The sequence below is a fragment of the Aulonocara sp. 'chitande type north' Nkhata Bay genome, linkage group LG3 (genome assembly GCF_057382095.1).
Source record: "Aulonocara sp. 'chitande type north' Nkhata Bay isolate Kocher_YH1m ecotype deep benthic linkage group LG3, A_spYH_male_GT1.1, whole genome shotgun sequence".
Classification (NCBI taxonomy): domain Eukaryota; kingdom Metazoa; phylum Chordata; class Actinopteri; order Cichliformes; family Cichlidae; genus Aulonocara; species Aulonocara sp. 'chitande type north' Nkhata Bay.
Window position 1 is genome coordinate 58348187 of NC_141346.1, and position 22183 is coordinate 58370369.

Consider the following 22183-nt stretch of genomic DNA (forward strand, 5'->3'; position numbering starts at 1 on the left):
CTGTTTTCTTCTTCTCTGGTTTAGTCCATTGACTGCAGCAGAACAATGTTCACATTTCAAACCTTCAAAGAAGAAGAAAAATCCTCCACTGGATAATTCACTGTGAAACTCTCCAACTCTTCATTCCACCTTAAAGTCTGTCTGACACTGAAATCCAAAATCAAAATGTGCGTTTGCTTTACAGACAGCAGTCCAACACAAACATACACACATCATCCAAAACACAGTCCAACATCCAAATCTCCTCCACTGCCAGCATGAATGATGGGAAAGAGAAGGAGGAACACTCTGACATTCAGGGTTAGAATGAGTTTCATGAAGCAGACTGTGAAGATCAAAGCTGCATTAGAAAGCTTACATGAATGAATGAGTGGACAGAAGTGGACAGAGATCATCTGAAGCACTTCAAAGGCTTTAAATCAGCACATTTCTCTTTATTCTTTATCAACTCTGTTAGTTTCTCTCAGTTTTCTGTGGAATGAAGCTAACAGCAGGCTAATAAGATGCTGACCAATAGGTTTCTATTAAAGGTTGTAATTTGTATATGAAAAAGTGCTTTGGCTCAGCAGGGATCAGCTTACAGGTAGAATACAGCTGCTGGATGGGATTAGCATGTCATAGCTATCTACCAAACTGCTAACTGGGGGATTTCAGGCCATCTATGGATCATTTTTGCTAACTGTTTATTCAGCTTAGGCTCACAGGGCTGCAGCCTGTGCCCTAGCTGTCATAGGGCAAGAGGCGTGGTCCACCTGCACAGGTGAGCAGTCCATCACAGGGCCAACAGAGAGAGACACAGAGAAGCACTCTCTCACATCCACACCTACAGCCAATTTAGAAGCACCAATGAACCTAAGCAGCATTTCATTGGACTGTGGGAGAACATCCAACCTCCACAGAAAGGCCAACAAGCTTCAACCTACAACCTTCTTGCTTTAAGGCACTAGTGCCAACCACTTTTCCCCATTTCAGCCCAAATCCTGCATCTTCCTGTTTCTGACTCCAGGCCAGCTCCACTAACACTTTCTCATCAGACACTGCCACCTAGTGGAGGAAGTCTTAGTCCCATTTGAAGCTTCAGATTACAGTTAGTTCCTTTACAAAGAGGTGGAGGTGGTGGGGCCACAGCACCATCATCACTGAGTGCCATAGGACACTTAACCTTTGTTTCCATATGCTGGGAACTTCCTGTTGTTCCAAGGAGGACTGGAAAATGTGTGAAGATCTCCCAGTCAGTTCCTCACAGCACACTTCAATCATTTCCCTCCCACAGCATCAGGACCAGGGCTTTTTCTCTCTTTGGTCCCACTAAGAGATTTCCACACAAACACCTCATCAGTGGGACTCTCAGAGCTACCAGCCCTTTGCTACAATCACAAAGCTCTTCATTGAAATCAATGATATCAAAGCTGGAATCAAATGAGTCCAAGTCTTCTGCTGATTCAGCATCACATTCATCTTTGCTCCTTGTTCTGCATCCCCACCATGGACTTCATTCCTTTCCAAGCCAGCCATGAGTGTCCTTTATTCAGCTCATCCTCTGCTTTACTTTTACACCTGATTTTAGCTGCTTTATCTCTCTTTCAACAAGTTTCTGTGCCTCAATCTTTTTCTTCTCTCCCTCATAACAAGACAGCTTCTTCTGCCTGAGAACATGTTGGAGTGATTTACTAATCCAGGGCTGCTTATTGGGGAAAATACTTCCTGTTTCCAAAGTAATCCCCATTTTTCCCAGAAAGAAATGTAAGTAGAAATCGATGATCTCAGTGAGAACATGAGCCTTTAAAAAGTCCCAGTGGGTGCAGTCAAAGCAGTCCCTCAGTCCCAGTATAGAGTCTTTGGTCCAGACTGGAACAACTGTGTGCCCAGTTTGAGCTCTCTTCAGTGCTGTGACCTGACAGACCCAGAGGGGCCATCACATCACATTTAGAAGCTCCCCTAATGGAGCCACAACACATGTCCAACACTTAGTCTGTCTTGTTGGACCAACTGGAAGAAATGATTCAAGGACTTAGTCACAGAACAGAGATTCAAATCTCCAAAATCCAACTGGCTGCATCAGGACATATAGTCTGAAACTCTGCACAGTTTCCTGTTTGAAGCTGCTTCCTGTTGGCTTCAGCTGTTTGGAGTTTCCATTTTCTAAACTTCTACATTCTGAACCTTCTTCAGCTCTGAACAGATGATGAAACACTGAATGATTTCAAGCTCACACTTTGTCTAATAAACTTACATCTTTCATTCTTTATACAGATTGTGGGGCTGTGGTTTGTCAAAGATCAGCTGTGATTATCTGGCAGCAGCACTGAAGTCCAACCCCTCCCATCTGAGAGTGCTGGACCTGAGAGGAAACAACCTGAAGCATCCAGATGTGAAGCAGCTGTCTGATCTTCAGCAGAGTCCAGACTACAGACTGGAGACTCTGTGGTCAGTAGAGTGATGGAGTGAGTGGGTGGTGCTGTCAGCAGTATTGTACTAAACACAGTCAGTATGAAACAAAGATCCAGTGTTTCCTGTAAAGCTGCAGCTTCTCAGTGAAGTTGTGAGAGGAGAATGGTGACAGGCTTCAGGATTGGACACAAACACTTCCTGTTTCTGACCTTTATGGTCACCATAGTAACGGCTGACACGCTCTGATCAAACACTGTCAACAGCCAATCAGCTCTCTGAACAAAGCAGCATGCAGACCAATGACTGCATTCATTTCCAAGTTTAAAGCAGTGAAGAACACAGTCTGTAGGTGAGGAAGAATTTAGTGAGAGCAGATGTTTGGATGGAATTCCTCCAGTTAACAGCTGGAACCGTCCATCTGGATTGTTGGGCTTGTTGTTGGGGTTCCTACAGAGCTCAGAGTGGACACACCAAGGTTCTTCTAATGAATGAAAGTCCAAACTCAAACTAGGAGGGAAAAACATTTTCATCAACTTCAATAAAAATCCAAAGATTAGAAAAAGTGAAGCAACAATGAGTCCTAGTACAGTCCCAGCACTGAAGTCCCTGCTGCTCTTTATACTGGATGTGCTGCATCACTGACTGACAGCTGATGAAGAGTCTCTGGAAACACTCGTTTATCTCCTCTGCTCTTCCTTCTTCTCTCTGCAGGTGGTGATGATGGTAAACAGGACGGTGTGTGTGCTGAGAGAGGAGGAGCTGTGTCCTGATGATCCAGAGAGGTTGAAGCAGCAGCAGCTTGTGTGTAGAGACGCTCTGACTGGGCCATGTTACTGGGAGGTGGAGAGGAGAGCTTCATCCAGCAGTGACTGACAGAGGAATGAGAAGAAGTGCAGATGACTGTCAGTGCTGCAGAGTGAACTGCTCTGAGAACAGCTCCACTGTCAGACACAATGTAGAGTCCAGCATCATCCCTGTGTGTCCCTCTGGATCTGACAGAGGATCATCAGTGTATCTGGACTGCTCTGCTGCTGCTCTGTCCTTCTACAGTCTCTGCACAGTCTCTGTCTGACTCTGGCTTCAGACCCTCCTGGATCAAACTCACCTGGAAAGACTTTCAAACATCACTCAATAGATTTGAATACAGAATATATTTGATATATACTGTAGATGTACTGTAGAGTTGCAGTTTGTCACTTGTAAATACAGTCTGTGAGCAGCTGTGAGCTGAAAGATCTTTCTAGAAACAGGAAATGTTTTCACTCTTCTGTTGCTTTTTCATATATTTCCACAACATTAATATTGATCCCACCTGTCTCACCTGTTTCATGCTTTTATACATAATAACAGGACACGTGTGATCTGAGCGCTGCTGTGGTTGCTGTGCTGCACGTCTTCATTTAGATAACAGAGACATCTAGTGGTTCAGAGGGAGAACTGCAGGAGGTGGAGCTGTGTTTTAGCATGGAAAACTTTTTATCTTTTAGGCGCAGATACAAATATGACAAGTATCAGTGTGAGATACAAAAGGTCACATCAGTCAGCAGAGGGAGCAGTGATCACACAGCAATGTAAGAATAGAAACATAACAGTGAATCTGGACATGTATACAGAGGGAAGCAAACAAACAGGATGTAACACTACATTAAAGCCACAAATGGGAAGAAAACAAACACAAAGGAAAATATATTTGATCTCAGGAATCCAAATCAGATGCTTTAGAGCAGGGGTCGGCAACCCTGGGCACGCGTGTCACAGCTGGCAAGCGAAGGGTTAACTGATGGCACGACCATAGCTGGACTGGCCATCGGGCATACCGATGATGATTTTTCGTTTTTCTGGGCCAATGATGTTTTTTTATGATTTTTTTTTTGTAACGGTATAAACGATGGAAGGTGGTGGATTGGCCGGATGCTGGTCGATGTGTAGAAATAAGTCAGTTGTTTGGTGGTGGCTATGGCGGAGCTTCCACAGAGGCAGCAGGTGGATGAGGGAAAGGGGAGGCAGGAGGAGCAGAGACCCGAGGCGGCCGCCGGTCCGAGTGTTGGCCCCCTTGAACTTTCCCACATTTTGTCACATTACAGCACAAACATGAATCAGTTTTATTGGAATTCCACGTGAAAGACCAACACAAAGTGGAACGGAAATCATACATGATTCCAAACATTTTTTACAAATAAATAACTGCAAAGTGGGGTGTGCGTAATTATTCTGTCATGGAAAAACACACTGCCATCAACTGTTTTGTTTTTGTCAAAATCACTGTAGTATAATCACTGTACCTTTATATACATGTGACTTATATTAATGCTGCTGCCCTCTTGTGGCTAAAGTGTAATTATGTTCTTGTTATTAGGGAAAACATTTGAGAGTAACATGACAAATGAGTCAGCACTTTGGCTTCAGCTTAAGAAATCCTCATTTTTATGTCATCAGTTATAGTTGCATGTATTCATTATCATAAGTTAACCTTTAATATTGATGTCTTAAATTGATTTTACTTAAACTAGCAATAATTTTATGGTTGCATTAAATAAATGCATCACTAATGAATGAACTATTTCAGTAATTAATTTAAAAAATCTACATAATCAATTAAAGATATATATTAATAATGAATTATCCATTAATTTCATTTAAAATTTTTCAATATTTGTTTATATACAATTCAAATTAGTTAATTACATATTTAATCAATTATTGGTTTGTTTTCTATTTTGATTATTTTACTGACACATTTAATGAATTATTTAATGATGTATTTATTTAATTCACGTTGCTACTCCTGGCCCTGCATCGCTGTTCATAAATACATTTTATTTGTCAGCTTCACCCATCAAAGTCAGGGGGCGGGGTTAATGCTGATCAAGTCAAAACCATTGCTTTGGTCTGGTGGGCGTTCTTTTAGTGGGCTTTTCTGTCACGGCCTGCGTGGCAGACTATGATGAGGGGAAGGACGACCCCAATGCCAACACGTTCTCACTCCTGTATGGAGGACCACAAGAGCCACGCGCATCGAAATAAAGAATTCTGTGCTTAAGTAATGAATTATAGAATAAATTCTGCATTTGTAAATTCATTTTTGAATTCCCATTTAATAAACTGATTTTTGAAATGCTTTTAAAAACTGCATTTCAAAATCCTTTTTCCAATTGCACTTTAATAAACTGCATAAATTGCATGAATGAAGGGATCCTGCAGCGAAACGGAGAGCCCAACCTCTGACTTAGTGCCTGTTTACTCAGTCTGACCACCTGTGAAGTTAACGCGCTAACGTGGCTAACGCTAGCATCACCACACGTAGCCCCGTTATTTTAAGGTCATCTTAGCTCATGAAAGTTTAACGTCGCAGCTGTACGAGCTAGCTACGTGTTTTGTAAGCTGCTGTGCTCTTCACAAATAAAGCTGGAAGCAGCTCAGACTATTAGAACCAGCACTGAGGCCTGTTACATTTATGTTAGAGCAACAGCTGCAGCCTTTAAACTAGCGATTAAAATGCTGACAGTAATCAGAATCAAAAACGGTTTTATTGCCAAATGTTGAGCAGGTTTACAACATTAGGAAATTGCTGCGGTGCTTCAGTGCAAACATACTGTCATATAACACTTAAATAAAAATAAAAATAAGGATTAAAAGTGCTAAGTAGATAGATATATACATGAGTGCAGGTGGTGATCAGGGCCAAACATGGAATGATGCAGTGAACACAGCGTAGGGTCACGTGGTAGTGGTGGGAACAGTCATACGGTTATTGTTCATGTGTCCAACAGCAGAGGGGAAGAAACTGTTCTTATGGCGAGAGGTTCTGGTGCGAATGGACCGGAGCCTCCTGCCTGAGGGGAGCAGGTCAAACAGACTGTGTCCAGGGTGAGAAGGGTCAGCTGTGACTGAGCTGCACGCCCCAGTGTCCTGGAGGCGTACAGGTCCTGCAGAGATGGGAGTCTGCAGCCAATCACCTTCTCAGCAGAGCGCACAACATGCTGCAGTCTCTGTTTGTCCCTGATAGTGGCTCCAGCGTACCACACGGTGATGGAGGAGGTGAGGATGGACTCGATGATTGCAGTGTAGAATTGCATCATCGATCATATAATCCATTGTTTCAAATTAGACCTAAAACTCCCCCTTTTGACACATCTTCATGTGTCAAACAAAACCACAACTAGAAAATTAAAAGAAAAAGGTTCATCAGATCATTTCTCAGAAAACCTCAGCGATTCTCCTCTCGAGTATATTTGCTCCGGGCCTGCAAACCTGTGTTTAAATAATAAAATCAGTTTAATTATCATGTTCGATCTTTTCAGCTCCTGGCTCCACCCAGAGCCTGCATCCCCAGAACGACCTAGAAACAAAACCTGTATATTAGCATCAACTTCACATTTAAACTCAGTTCCCCCCCTGTCCTTCCCTCACTGTGATCCACTCTGTGCTATAAGAAACTAAACTTAAAACACAACAGTTATCAGTCATGTGCTTCATACAAAATGTGCGTATGTTTTAGTTTCACGTTGATCCTCTGAGTGTCATGGTACTTCTTTTAATCTGACTTTATCAAACCGAACCAAAATAGGTTTGCTGTCTTTACTTTGCTCGTTTTCCTCCAGCACCACCTCGTATCACCTGCCCTTTCCCTTGGACCAGTGTTTGTTGTTCCATAACTGGATTTGGAATGTGACAAGTCCACCAATCCCCTATATAACTCCTACATTTGGCTTTGGTTCTGTTTTCCTTCTATAAAATGTCATTGACTTCTACAGTGGCCTGCTTTGGTTAATGGTAACATCAGTAATATCAAACATTTTCTCCCCTTCAGCATTTGGCATTTTCCCAACAATATAATGTGACACCATCATCTAAACCCAGTCAATAAAACATTTTCTTAAAGCAAACATCAGCAACCCAAAATTAGCCGCCCAAGGGTGGAGTCTGCAGCTCCACTCTCATGTGAACCTTTCGGTCTCCCTCTCTCTCTTGTGCTCCTGCCAAAAGCAAAGCAAAGCATCCACCCTTTTCTTACCGGCGTCGTGAATTGTTTGTCAACATCTACTCATCCTAACGCTGGTCCAGTCTTTGTCACGGCTGCACAGCAGACAAGTGGAGCCTCACGCGCAAAGCATCAGAGTCTCCACCCTCATCAATATGAGCTCATTTATTTGTTCTTTCTTTTGTTTTTAGAAAAAGAGTTCTTTATGATCTTGGACTGGATTGACTCGCTGCAATCCTTTTAGACAGGAACTCGCAGGTTCCCACAGGTGACCTTTCCCTCAGCCCATTGTAATCTGGAAAAGCTCACCTTATATTTGCTCTCACAACAATGTTTTACAGCGCTGTTAATTCAATCTTGCAGGCCTGCTTAGAACAAAGAAGGAGGAAAAGAGAGCTGATTATTAGCTCATCAGAGCACAAAACATCATCACCAAAGGGGGCGACACCTGACAGTTTTCTCTAAGTGCACTGTTACAGAAATAATGAGCCGCTCCTGGACATGTCCATGTTTAGTAAAACTCCCTCTATTGAAATAAGAAAACAAGCCAAAGCTAACTGACAGAATGAACCCATCACTAAAACAACAACCCCAAAAATCTTCATCACAGAAAAGTTTTGCTTACTAATCGAACAATATGTTGTGGGAATTAGAACTTTCCGGGTCATAAAGCTTTTGCCCGACTCTTGGCTTAACTAATACTGACATAGTCTGAAATCAGACTTAAAGTCACTCCCTCTGTTCATTTAGGATAAATGTATCTATATCTGATTTAGGCTAAGTGCCTTTTGTTTAGATGAACTGCTGGACTTCCAGACCAGCAGGTTTAGGGAAGTCTTTATGGGGTCACACTCTGACCCCCCCCACCACACACACACACACACACACACACACACACACACACACACACACACACACACACACACACACACACACGCACGCACGCACGCACACACACACACACACACACACACACGCACGCACACACACACACGCACGCACACACACACACGCACGCACACACACACACACACACACACGCACAGGCAACGTACTCTTTGTTTGTATGTAGACGTCATATGTTAATGAACGTCATATGTATATTCATGTAACCTCAATAAAAGAGCAGTGTTACGGGGGAGCGGACGAGAGCAACTGGGGTCAAGCGAAGGAACGGCGTTTGTCCGGTTCTCTCCCGTGCACGGGAAACATGAAGAACTTTGCCTACTCGTGTCTTGCTTTGCTATGTAATTAAATTGTCCTTAACGTTCCAACGAATAGGTTTATGCTACAAACCTATCACTGAGGTTAACTACACAACCCCTCGCCACCTCCTTATACACAGGAGTGAGTACAAAAGGGTTCGTACGGACGCATCAGCCGGCCGTCCTTCTGCTCGACACTGTTAGCTGAAAGATGATCGGATCATCCTCTGTCCTGTATTTAAGGCTGAGAGTCTTTGTCCAGTCTCTTTTCCACAGCTACTGTCCACAGCACTGATCCACCTGCAGCACAGCCCCACTCAGTTGTTTTATGATTTACATTGTGCACGTTTCCCTTCCAGTGAGCTTACAAAACCTCTGACAGGAGAAGTCAGGCATGTGTTTCCCCCACCTCCCCTTTTAGGCAGTAATAAAATAGAAAACAAACAATCAAACAGGCTAAAGCTAGAGCACAAGCAAAGACAGCACCGGTGACTAAGTTCTCCCATACTGGACGTACGCTACCACGTGGGCTCAAACAGCAGCACATCAGCTCAGTTTACATACTGTTGACATCTTCATCAGAGGGTCAGCAGGGAGCGCTGCTGAGCTGCAGTGGTCTCCACCAGAGTGACGGAGCAGGAATCACAAACAGCACAAACCCACCGTGTTGTTTCCACCCTGTTCAGGAGATCTGAGCCCCCATCCCTTTTTTTCATGTTGCAGCTCTGCACTGCAGGCCCTGAACGCCTCCCGGTTACCCTCAGTGTGCTTAGAGTTTAATTTACAACCGACGAGCTCACAGATCATCTGCAGGCAGGTGAACGAACCCTTAATGTGAGGATAATAGCAGAGCTGAGCTGAGGTCAGAAATAGTCAGGAACGGTGTCGACACAGTGAAGTCAGCTGTTTGGGAATTTGTCTGATTATCAGTTTGGGGGGGGTCGGTGTTAAATAACAAAGGCGGTGTAGGATGGAGAGAGGAGGAGGGAGGGAGCAGTGATGATATGAAGTCAGAATACACATGTGGCAGACATAAGGGGGTCAGACAGGAGCAGCATCAGTCTCTGCTCTGTTTTGTTAATAACGTAGAAAAATAGTTTTGTACAATCAAGCTACATCGACGGACGCTTTACCTCACGTACCCTAAAATGAAAAAGTAGTGACAGTAAGATGGAGGCTGCACATGACACCATGACTGAGTTCACAGCTGTTGCTTTGATTCTAACGTTTAAGACTTTTGGCATCGACTCCGTTTTAATAAATGAGTGCTGGGAGGCGTCGTTTGACTTCAGGAGCTCCTGCGATGCTCCTGCGATGCTCCTGCGATGCTCCTGCGATGCTCCTGCGATGCTCTTACTCTGCGGGAGAAAACCAAAAACCAAAAGTAGCAAACATGGAGCGATATGACTCGTTTAGATTTTGGGAAACGTGCATCGACAGGTACAGTGTCCTTTTCCCCGCGTCTTTAAAAATAATTCATGCATAGATCCCCCACTGAGAAAACCCTTTTATATACTTTCTCCTTTGTACACATTTTATATAGAACTATATATAATATCATTTCTCTATATCTATATTTTCAGAAAAATTCTTTCCACACAATAAAAAACAACAATTAAACAAATGCTTCAAACAAAACAACAAAAAGAGAGAAGATGGAAGAAAGAAAATCACGACTGAGGCCAGTTTGGCACTTTGTCATGAGAACATGACAGAACTCTGTTAGTTGACGGTAAATAGCGAAACTCTATTTTTCTTTGGTTTTTCTTCTCCCTCGATGAGAAATGAAACACAGCAGTACTTACTTGGCACCTAAAAATGCTGGTCGAATGAAAGATATCAGTGTTTTCATAGTTATATGTTTAGTGTACGCCTCCCCCTCCAAACTGCTCAGCAGATCGGGAATTTTTAGAGAAGAGCAGGAGGGAGGCGTGTCAAATGAGAGGAAGAGAGCAGTAATAAAACACGGATGTAGAAAAGAGAAGCATAATGTGCACATAACACACAGGAGATGGAAAAAGAGATGACGCCAACGTAAAAAAGAGAAAACAGCGAGGAGCGAGAGAGCATTCGTCCCTTTGACAAATGTTGGAGGTCTTGAGCCTGGAAACAGCAGACCGTCTTTGAAAACAGTATCTTTGAAAGATCTGAGTCACCCACCCCAAACTGCTCATCTGCTGCTGGACACTTCAGTTGCACCTCCACATGCCACCAGTGGAGGGAGCTGCCAAGTTTCACAGCACATGATGCAGCAGGTGTAGTTGCTTTTGGAGAAAGAAGAGAATAAGAGGACAGAACGAAGGCCCACGTCTAGAGGCCTCCCTTCCAGAGCGGTAGCAGAGCCAGTGTTCCTGGTCCCTAGGTGGCGCTGTGTCGGGCCTGTCCCTACTATACCCTGGTGGTGGAGTGGGGGTGGGGCAGGGTGTTGTTGTGGCCGGTGGAGGGGAATGTGTTGAAGGCGTGAAGAGGCTGCATGCTGGTGATGGTGCTGGGGATCACGGTGATGGTGTTTGGCTTCATCAGCGGCACGTTGTCGGGGGCGCGGCGCAGCGCCAGGGTGTAGTCGGGAGGGCAGGCGGGCCGCAGGATGTCGTGGGGTCGCAGGGGCTCCATGTCGTGGTGAGCGTCGTGCTCCCAGTCCTTCATCTGCAGGGACATGATCTCCTCCTCCTGGCTGTGAGCCAGGTCGTTGGCGGGGCCGCCCCGCTGAGGGGACAGCCGGTGCCGGCGCATCTCGTGCTGCTTGTCACGCTTGTAGTAAAGGGCGGCGAAGGCCAGGATGTTGAGGAAGAAGAGCGACGCTCCAACTGCAACTGTCACGCTCAGTTCGGTGGAGTAGTCGCGGGTGTGTCTGGGAAAGAGGTCCTGGGGCGGGCGCTCTGAGCCCTCGGGCTCAGGATCTGATGGGAAGGTAGGGTAAGGATGACGAGTGGTTCGAGGAACGTTGTTTCTGGGCCTCATGGTGCCGGGGTCACGGCCTGCGGGGGAGCGCGTAGTGGTGGGAAAGAGCACGTCGTGCAGGCTGTGAAGATGAGGGACTAATTCCAGCCAAAAGGCCACTTTGTTAGCTCTGTAGTTGTCTCTGACACGAGGTTTCAAACCGATGTGAAGGTACTGCTTGTCCTTCCAGTTGAACTTGGTCCAGATGACCTCCTCGAAGCGGTTGGGCTTGGTATGAATGAACTCGGTGTCCTGAGGGACGGGCAGGTTGGGGTCCCTGGTGGAGCATAAAGGTTAAACGTTTCAGTTCAAAGTTATATTCAGTCTCCATTATAAGTAACATGTGGCATCAATACACTGAATACAGACAGGAGGCCCATTCTCTGTGCAACCTTTAAACTATCTAAGACCAACCGGCTGCTCTGGGATCTGGATGCTTTTGGTGAACCAGTATGTTCAATTCTTCAAAGCCACACGGGAATTAAACTAGCAACCCAGATTCAAGTATTCAACATGACTAGAAGGCTGTCAGAGAACATACAGTAACGTGTACAGTTTACACTACTGTGACATGAGGCCTACCCAGTCTTTGCGAAGTTAGTCCAGTAAGTCATGACCACAGCGCTCAGCATCACATCGTTCTTGGAGAAGTTGCACGGGAGCAGGTCCGTGGCACCGATCATCGGTACGCCGAACACGTAAGGTATCTCGTCTCCGTGCGCGGCGTCGGCCCACTCGGGCCGCGTCTCGGTTTGGCAGTGGTGGTAGAACGTGTAAAAGTAAACTGGGGACTGAAACTCAGCATGGAGTTTGGCAGTGGCCACAGCTGGTGCCACCCACTGGTGGTCCGTAAACAGGAAGTGAGTGAGAAATCTAGAGAGGAAAAAAAACTCTTTCTGATAACAGAAGGAGTGACAGGCAGCAGAGAGGAAGCATGACTGCATTATCCAAACATGTCTGTACTGTGACTGTGGTCCGGCTGTGAGGGGTTCGCAGGCTGATCTGTCAGAAACACCGACACTGAGATTGGGAGCCCACTACCTGGGGGATGATAGCATTACTGCCCACAGAGCCTCAAAGGTTAAGGCGCAGACACGCCGTGATGTGGATGAGTGGCTCTCTTTAGCACGCTTGTCTTGTTTGATGCACTTCACTGGGCTCACATGTTACTGATTCCATTCTTTACTCGCATGTTTTAAACGCTTAAAGCACTTTCACAGCTTTTTATATTCTTTTGAAAATTCATATGAACTCAAGCTGTCAGAATTGTAATGTAAGCTTTGATAATTGTCCACATTTGTCATTTTGACGATTATCCGTTTATTTTAATGAATACAGCAAACAGAAAAAAACGAACAAATCAACAAACGCGGCTCCTAATAAGACAAAACCTGATGATGCTGCAAAATGCAGTTAAGTGAGAGGAGGCTGTAAAATGGAATAACTGAAAAAGTGGCAGTGTACAGAGGTGGCATCCTCACCCTCTGGGTAGCCATAGAGGTTGTCAACAAAGCTGGAGATGGTGTAGTCGAACGCCGCAGCTGAGATGCCGTCGTTGTCCTCACTGTCGTCCACAAACTTCAGCCCCTCTCCCTGGTTCACTCCTATCAAGATGTCATAGTTTAGGAGCTCCCCCTGGTGGAGCAAATAAGGAAGAACATGCTGAGTGCTGGAACAGAGCCTGTGTGCATCACAAGTCTACAACAGGAAGTGCAGCTAAAGCACAGCTTTGTGAATTGGCAGCATTTCATTTCCCAGTAAACAAAATAAAGATTAGCTGTTGCCATGAAATTCCTACTATAAACTGTAAATACTGCAATATATGCAGGGTTCATACACATTTTTAGGGTCAAATTCAAGCACTTTTTAAGCACATTCAAGGTCAATTTTCAAGCTTTTCCAGCACATTACCAAAAAAGAAGCATGTTTCACTTTGCATCACCTCAGTAAGACCTTGTAAAAATTTAAACAAATCTTCTGAGGTCGATTTAAATGTCTTTTGTTCCCCTTTTGTTAAAAGAGCAGCACACAAAAATACAGAAAAAGGAAACGGTTGCCTTACATGCATATAGTGTACAAACTCAAAAAAACACATTCCTCTTAAAAATGTGCAAATGTGAACAAATCAACTTGTTAGAGATCTTCATCTCCACTGTAAATAAACAACAAGCCAGAAAACAAGAAAACTGCACCAAACACCACAAACACCAACAAATTAATGTCTTCTCATCAGACATTGAAGCTTCTTTCCTGTGTGACATAAAAAATAAGAGACAGATGTTTGTTTGTTTCTTTTAACTAGTTAAGCACCCACGTTCAGTCATCCACCCATTCACGCACACATTCACACACTGGTGATGTAGCTACAGCCACCCTGGGGCGCCACCAGGCCCTCTGACCACCACCAGTAGGCAACAGGTGAAGTGTCTTGCCGGGTGAAGTGTCTTGCCCAAGGACACAACGACCGAGACTGTCCAAGCCGGGGCTCGATTACAAGGCGAACTCCTAACTCTTGAGCCACGATCGCCCAGTGGGGACATGGGGACATTTCAATTTCCAGCAGGAAGCTCCCCCTTTTTGTTAAACCCTTTAGATCAGGGGTCGGCAACCTGCAGCTCTTTAGTCCTTATAGTGCGGCTCCGCGTGGTTTGGGGAAATAAATTAGCTGAAGTGTATTTTATTTATGTTAGTTCTTTTTTTAACTTGTAGTTCTAAATTGGAAGATTATTGTGATTTTGCAATATACAAATAAAATTATATTTTCTTATTTTTTCATCGCTCAAAATAAGCGTCACACTCGCGGAAGCCGGTGTACCCGGCGAAACGCCGTGCATTTATCGAGCCTTTCAACCCCAGATAGGCCAATTATGGCTCTTTGGCTCTTTGGGTCTTAAAGGTTGCTGACCCCTGCTTTAGATGAACAGAGTTTTTTAATTAAATACATAATCTTTAATAAATGTTCTCTTTTATAAAAAGTAGGATAATTAAAAAAACTTTTATTATACCTCTATTGAGTAGAAAAAAAACTCGTGTTTTCTGTCGTCTGTTATATAATATTAGGGATGTTTGTGACAATTAATTTCTTAATCGGCTGGACTAACCAATAGTCCACAACCAGGAAACACTGAATTTTAAGTTAAGTTTGAAAACAGTTTAAAAAAAAATACCCCATTCCAAAATGTCTTGTGACAATCTCATTGGCTTAGGGAGTGATGATGTCATAGATCTTAAGAATCTTAAGTCCTTTGATGTTTTTCCTCAAGTAGGGGTGAGAAACAGCAAGTTTTAGTTCGTTTCAGCAGCAGCTGTGTTTGCAGCCTACAAAACGTTCACCACAAGCTCTTCAAAGTCATCGTATAGAAACTCCAACATGTTTCCAAGGAAAAAACAACCAATTCAAAAAGATTACGCCGCCTCTCCTTCCTGGCGTGGCCGGCCAATTTCCCCAAATGGCTCCTCATCCTTCCAAAGGGCGTTAGAGGAGAGTAGGAAGGAAAACTACCTTCTCCAGAAAAAAATGCAACAAATTGAAGAAGAGAAACTTCAACTGGAGGACAAATGTAGACGAATGGAAGCCCAAAATAAAGAGCTGGAAGAAAGACAACAGCGCCAGCCGGACATAAAAATTATTAATGAGGGCTGGGGAATCAAGTTTGCTCAGAGCCGAGAGCAGATTGTGCACCTCATTAAAGAAAACAGGCAAAAGAGTGCAGAACTAAAAGAAATGACCAACCAGCTCCAAGACAAGAAAACGATGACTGATAAGATACAACGGGATCTCCAATACATGGACCGAAAAAATCGGCTCCTCCAAAGACAGCTCCATGAAGCTGTGGAAGAAAAGAAAGAATTCCTCCAACAGAAGGAAGAGCAGGACAAAAAGCAACGAGACATGCAGCACGAACTGAAGAGCATGCAGGAAAAATACCGCATGCTGAAAGAAAGCCTGGATGAAACACTGCGCCAAAATAAAGACCTTCTTCAACAGAAAGAGCAACAGCAAGAAAGACTGAAAGAAGGAAAACGTATCGTCCAGGACTTTGAGTCTAAAAATCTAAAACTGCAAGAGTTTTGTAATCAGCTGGAGGACAAAGCAACTAAAGTGGAAGAAGAAAAGGACAAACTGGAGAAACGCTGCTCACAGATGCAGAGAAGGATCGATCAGATAGCGAGAAACAGCTCCGAGCTCGTTAAGGGGATTTTGGTGGAATTCAATAACTTGAAGCGTGAAAACACTCAAATGCAGGCGCAAAAACAACAAGAAGACAAAATACATGAAGACCTGCAGCTCACGCTCCAAGAAATCCAGAAAAGAAACGAGCAGTTAGAAGACAAGCACAAAGAGGTCCAACAGAGAAATGCAGACATGCACAAGGACAAGCTGATACAGGAGGCAACATCCAAACAACTCAAAGACAAGCTTGAAGAACAACAAGCAACATTGGAAGAGGTGGAACAAAGATGTGAGAAACTTGAAGAACAAAACGCAGAAACCATCGATGAGCTGAGAAATCTCATCCTGGAGAAAAAAGCGCTCGTGGAAAAGTGCATGAAAAAAAAGAAAAAATGGTTCCACTTGTTCCGGAGGAGAGACGCTACTGCTTCCTCACCTGATGTAGCCTCGTCTTGCTCCACCTCTGTTAACCCCCCCCCAACCAGTCCCGGCCGTTGACTGTCCCCTCCTGAGCCTGGTTCTGCCGGAGGTTCCTGCCCGTTTAAAGGCAGTTTTTCCTCCCCACTGTCGCCAACTGCTTGCTCAGAGGGGATTGTTGGGCTTTTCTCTCCTCTGCCTTGTTTCTTCATTTACTTGTTTAACTTTTTTCATTATTACTTCATTTTACCTTGTTTCTTCATTTACTTGCTTGTTTAACTTTTTTCAACTTATCTAAATAATAAACCAATTAAATTTATCCTTTGAGTATTTTTCATCTCATCTTTACAGAATCTTTCCAAAACATTTTCAAACATTCAGATCTGTCTTTTATTTTCTTCTTGAAGCCTCATAAATGGTGAACTAAAAACCCGGAACATGGTTTGAAACATAGTTTCAGCTGAAACTGGCATAACATGCTGTGTTATTTTAAAACAGTGTCATTTCATACACATTTTCAATTCACTTCAATCGCACAAATGCAGAAATAATTATTTGCAGTATCTTATTTATTATGAGAATGTCATGCCTGATCATTTGTACCTACACCACCAAAAATGGGGGCAAAAGGGAGGAGATCATGTTTAATCGGTTATAAGAAAAGGTCAGAAATATAAGTGCCGACATGAGCAGTGTCCACAGAAACCTCTGACTCTCAGCTCAAAGCTCATATAAACCATTTCTACAACCAGCAAACAAACAAAGACACCGAACAGTTAAAAGAGCAGTGACGTCACCACGAATCTGTGGTCAGGTAATATCCATGTTTTGATTGATGATTTTCTGGAGTTAAATGTGAACCGAAGCATATTTTGGGTGTTATATGCTATTAAATACTTTTTAATTTATTTAAAAGTATTTAATAGCATATAACACCCAAAACATGCTGGGTGTGGAAATAAAAAAATCAGAATTTCCTCTGTTTGAGTCACAGTAACTTTGACATAGTAACATTTGCAGTAAGTCCTAAATGTTCACCTTTAAAATCCCTCCCTCTGTTCATTTTGCCCACATCATGTTTCAGTGGTTGGCCTCAGGTTCTTCAGCTTCCTGACAGTCTGAAGTCAGCTGACAGAGTTTCACCTGCTAAATACACAGAAAATCTTGTTAAAGCCGCACAGTTTGCCCAACAGTAATATTCCCATTAAGCCCTTTCTAAACACTTTATAACAATGTGTCATCACTAAATTATAAACTTCTTCTCCAAATCTGCACGACTGCACTTAGTCACAGACTTTATTTAATTGTCCTGCGGCTGCTATCATATATTTTACCAAACAGTTCTTCTCACACAGTCACAGATATATTTCTCTCAATGCAAACTTCACTCATGTCTCAGACAGGAAACTTGAGTTTTTCTTTTTTTTCTGTCCCCACTCATTCAACTAATTTGCATATTGAGTCACATCTCGAGAAGTTGCCCTGACAACAGAAATGCATATTCAAAACATTGCTGCATAATTCAATTATTATTATTTTATTTTTATTTCTACAGTCGTCACTTCTTTTGCTCAATCAGCTGGAAACCACTTCTAATTCACTATTTTAAACCTGCTTTAAGCTTCTAATCACTGGTTGGTCCTCCCAGTCTCTTTTTCCTTGTCACAAAAGTCACTCTATTGTCCTGCAACTTCCTGAGTTATTCCTCAGCATCAGCCTTTAAGTGTGTTAAATCTACACCATTCAGCATTTATGTCATGTATTCACATTCATGAGTGTAAGCATGTCTTCATTGCGTGTATGTTGTGTGTTCATATTAATATTGAGTGTAAGCTGGTCTTCGTTGCCTCGATGTGTTTTTATAATCAGATTTAATTCCTGCATCTTTGCGCTGAACTGTGGATTCAAACTGTCTCACTTCTGATTCTCTCCAAAAACAATTTCACATGTGACAATTTCTACATGTGTGTTTTCTATTTTTCTATTCATTTATGTATTATTAGTTCATTTATTTCTTTATCTCTCTCTCTCTCTTACTTTTTTTATTTACCTTTCTGTTGCGATGCTCTGGATGTTTCTAAACCCCACAAATGCAGTCTCACTGTTCAACCCAATTTTCCTATGCTGGCATCCTGGCAGCTGCACGCTTGACTTTTCTCAGTTCATGGGCAGTTATTTTGCGCCTTGGTTTTTCCACACGCTTCTTGCGACCCTGTTGACTATTTTGAATGAAACGCTTGATTGTTCGATGATCACGCTTCAGAAGCTTTGCAATTTTGAGACTGCTGCATCCCTCTGCAAGATATCTCACTATTTTTGACTTTTCTGAGCCTGTCAAGTCCTTCTTTTGACCCATTTTGCCAAAGGAAAGGACGTTGCCTAATAATTATGCACACCTGATATAGGGTGTTGATGTCATTAGACCACACCCCTTCTCATTACAGAGATGCACATCACCTAATATGCTTAATTGGTAGTAGGCTTTCAAGCCTATACAGCTTGGAGTAAGACAACATGCATGAAGAGGATGATGTGGACAAAATACTCATTTGCCTAATAATTCTGCTCTCCCTGTAGACTTTTGTCTTATCGCCTTAACCTCCATGGTCTCAAATTCTTTAAGGATATAATTTCTTTTAACCGGATTTGGGCAAATTTCATTTATCAAAATATTCCTGATCACTTTGTTTGTAAACCTGCTGTCACCAAATTCAACTCCAGCTATGCAGAGCTGCCTCAGTCCAGGAGAAATTTTAGAGTGCACAATATCTTCTTTTATCATTGATCTCAAAGGGACTGGGATGGCTTTCACTGGGGATTTATATCTCTTAGCAGTACATCTTACATCAAATTTCTCACAAAACATCTCATGTTTTAGTAAGACCCCATTATCATCCATAAAATGAGCTACAGCCCAAATCCCTTTAGATCTCCATTCATCCACGTACACAGATTTCCTACACAAACGGATATACCTGTTGTTCCATATAGGGGTGTTGTGAGGAGTAAAGCTATGTTTATAGATTAATTTCCAGTAGAGACGGACCTGCTGATGGAAAGCTGAGAGTTTAACAGGTAACGAACTGCAATCAAAGTCACAACGTAACAAAAAGTCTATTCCACCCATTTTGCCAAAAATCACATTGGGAATAATGTTCCAAAAGGAATTTTTGTTCCTAATGAAAGATCTTAACCATTTCAATTTTAGTACACCATTCATAACATCAAAGTCAGTGGCATTAGCCCCACCCTCTTCATAATTCTTAATCACATCATTTTTCTTTATATAATGACATTTGTTCCTCCATATGAACCTAAAATTAAGAGTATTTATAGATTTAATTAGTTTTGGAGGTATGGGCAGAGAAAAGGCTGGATAGATGAGTCTGGACAGACTGTCCATGTTGGTTAGCAAGCTTCTCCCAAACAGAGTTATGTCCCTTTGCAGCCACATGTTTAAAATTGACTTACACTTTTCTATATTGGTACAGATATTCTTATTTTCTGTTGATGTCTTATCCTTGCAAATTACAATGCCCAGATACTTCACCTCTTTTTTGATCTGCATATTATTTATTGCTTGCAGGGGACACTCATGCAGAGCTAGAATTTTGCATTTATTAATATTCAGCTGTAGGCCAGAAGCTTTGGAGAAATGGTTGATCGCCTGCAAGGCTAAAGGAATCTGGTCCTCATTTTTTAGAAACAGGGTGGTATCATCTGCCAGCTGACTGATTATTATCTGTTCACCCATCACAGTTAACCCCTCAATGTGACTGTTTTTAATCAAAATAATTCCTCTGACACAGAAGACCTACATTCCTGGTTTAATTCTTGCTGTCAAAAAATCATGGACTCTGTGGCTCCTTTAAAAACCAGGCAGCTTAAGGCTAAACCTGAGCCTTGGTTTAATGAGAGCAGTCGTGCTGTTAAGAGGGAATGTCGTCGAGCAGAACGGAGGTGGAAAAAGGATAAACTGCATGTATCATTTCAAATTCTCAAAGACTGCTGGCATCGCTACCAGAACACTGTTAAAGAGGCAAAAAGGGAATATTTTGCAAATATTATTTCTTCCAACTGTCATAACCCACGTGTGTTATTTAGGACCATTGACACTGTTCTTAATACTCCTTTGAATGTCTGTTTGGAAGTTTCTCCTGAGATTTGCAATGATTTTCTGAACTTTTTTATTGAAAAGGTTGTCACCATCAGGGCTCTTATCACAGCTCCTGACTCTGACCCCTCTGTCTCTGTCCCTTGCGCTGCTGTTTTCACTCAGTTTGAGCTTGTGACGCTCTCCTCTTTAGAGGATGTGGTTCGCCATATTAAGCCCACAGGTTCCCCACGGGATCCTGTCCCTCCACAATTCTTTAAAGAAATTTTTCCTAGTATACAACAGTATGTCCTTGACATTATTAACAGCAGTCTGTCTTCTGGTGTGGTTCCTGCAAATTTCAAACATGCAGTAGTACAGCCACTGCTTAAGAAACCTGGCCTTGATCACACAGTTTTAGCGAACTATAGGCCTATTTCCAAGCTGCCTTTAGTCTCCAAGGTTTTAGAGAAAATTGTTTTTAGTCAACTGAAAGATTTTCTAGATGAAAATGGAATCTTTGAGGTTTTTCAGTCAGGTTTTAAAACCCTTCACAGCACAGAATCTGCATTACTAAGGGTTTTTAATGACATCCTTCTGGCATGTGATTCTGGTAACCATGTTGTTCTTGTCTTGCTTGACCTAACTGCTGCCTTTGACACAGTAGACCACAATATTTTAATTTCTCGATTACATGATGTAGTGGGTATTGGTGGCACTGCACTCAATTGGTTTAGGTCTTATTTGTCAGATAGAACTTTCTCTGTCAGCCTTCTCGGTTACGAATCGTCTTCTGCTCCTCTGTCATGTGGTGTCCCACAGGGCTCAATTTTAGGGCCACTGCTCTTTTATCTGTATCTACTGCCTCTGGGTTCTATCCTTAGAAGGCATGGGATCTCATTTCACTGTTATGCCGATGACTGCCAAATTTATTTGACACTAAAACGCAAGGATGCCATCTCCATAAAACCTCTCTTGACATGTCTAGATGACATTAAAGCTTGGTTGGCTCGAAACTTTTTAAATTTTAATAAAAAGAAAACAGAAGTGTTGGTGTTTGGACCCAGTGGTCCCTGTGAGTCCTCCTCTGTTGTTTTAGGATCCCTGGAAGTCTATTTTAAATCTGTTGTTACTGACCTTGGTTTTAAGTTGGACAGTGATTTTAAATTGGACAACCAAATCAGAGCAGTGGTGAAGTCCAGTTTTTATCATTTAAGGCGACTGGCAAGACTAAAATCTTTTCTTTCGAGGCAGCACCTTGAAACAGTGATCCATGCTTTTATTTCTTCCCGCCTGGACTACTGTAACTCACTTTATGTGGGGGTCAGTCAGTCATTGCTCTCACGTCTGCAGCTGGTTCAAAATGCGGCTGCATGACTCCTAACAGGAACTCGAAAAAGAGAGCATATAACCCCCGTGCTGGCCTCTCTGCACTGGCTGCCTGTGTCTTTTAGAGTTAATTTTAAAATTCTTATGTTTGTTTTTAAATGTCTACACAGTCTTGCCCCGCCTTACCTCTCTGAGCTTCTTCATCCCCACATACCCTGTCGGTCTCTCAGGTCAGCTGACCAGCTGCTCCTGGAGGTACCGAGATCCAGGAGGAAGCTCAGAGGGGACGGGGCCTTCTCTATTGTGGCTCCAAAATTATGGAATAATTTGCCCATGCATGTTAGAGAGGCCCCTTCACTGTCCACTTTTAAATCACGTCTTAAAACCCACTTTTATTCCTTGGCTTTTAACCTCAGTGAGACTTAGTTTCTTTTTTAATGCAGTAGTTATTTAATTAATGATTTCACTCTTCTTTTATTTGTTTTTTATTTATATCTCATGTAATTTTATTTTACAGTTCCAATGTACAGCACTTTGTGTCAGCTGTGGTTGTTTTAAAGTGCTTTATAAATAAAGTTGATGATGATGATGATGAAAATAGACAACAGCTCAGCAACCATGATGAACAGAAGTGGTGAGCTGCTACATCCCTG

General features: G+C 42.8%; 2 protein-coding genes and 1 pseudogene across 2 annotated transcripts in view; 2 read left to right on the forward strand and 1 right to left on the reverse strand.

Moving 5' to 3' along the window:
* LOC147336298 (NACHT, LRR and PYD domains-containing protein 12-like) overlaps positions 1–4944 on the forward strand; it is a 94502-nt gene extending 89558 nt beyond the window's left edge. Inside the window, exon 9 of the mRNA XM_086286168.1 lies at positions 3103–4944. Within this exon, the coding sequence (XP_086142294.1) occupies positions 3103–3109 (7 nt within the window). The 3' untranslated portion in view covers positions 3110–4944. The remainder of the gene's footprint in view (positions 1–3102) is intronic.
* A 5890-nt stretch (positions 4945–10834) lies between these two features.
* On the reverse strand, positions 10835–14889 carry LOC147336302 (neuroligin-2-like). The gene is made up of 4 exons (XM_086286169.1): positions 14851–14889; positions 12982–13152; positions 12100–12413; positions 10835–11794 (listed from the first exon to the last, which is right to left on the reverse strand). The coding sequence occupies exons 1-4, from the start codon at positions 14887–14889 to the stop codon at positions 10966–10968; spliced, it is 1353 nt and encodes a 450-aa protein (XP_086142295.1). The 3' UTR covers positions 10835–10965.
* LOC147336303 (uncharacterized) lies at positions 14888–16423 on the forward strand (annotated as a pseudogene).
* Positions 16424–22183: the final 5760 nt, after the last annotated feature.

Bases quoted from the DNA above. Each gene is read 5' to 3' on its own strand.
- LOC147336302 (XM_086286169.1), bottom strand. From the start codon at position 14,889: ATGTTGGAGTTTCTATACGATGACTTTGAAGAGCTTGTG. The intron at 12,414-12,981 runs GTACACTGCCAC...TTCTGTTATCAG, and splicing joins AGGGTGAGGATGCCACCTCT to AAAGAGTTTTTTTTCCTCTC. The intron at 11,795-12,099 runs GTAGGCCTCATG...ATGCTCCACCAG, and splicing joins ACTAACTTCGCAAAGACTGG to GGACCCCAACCTGCCCGTCC.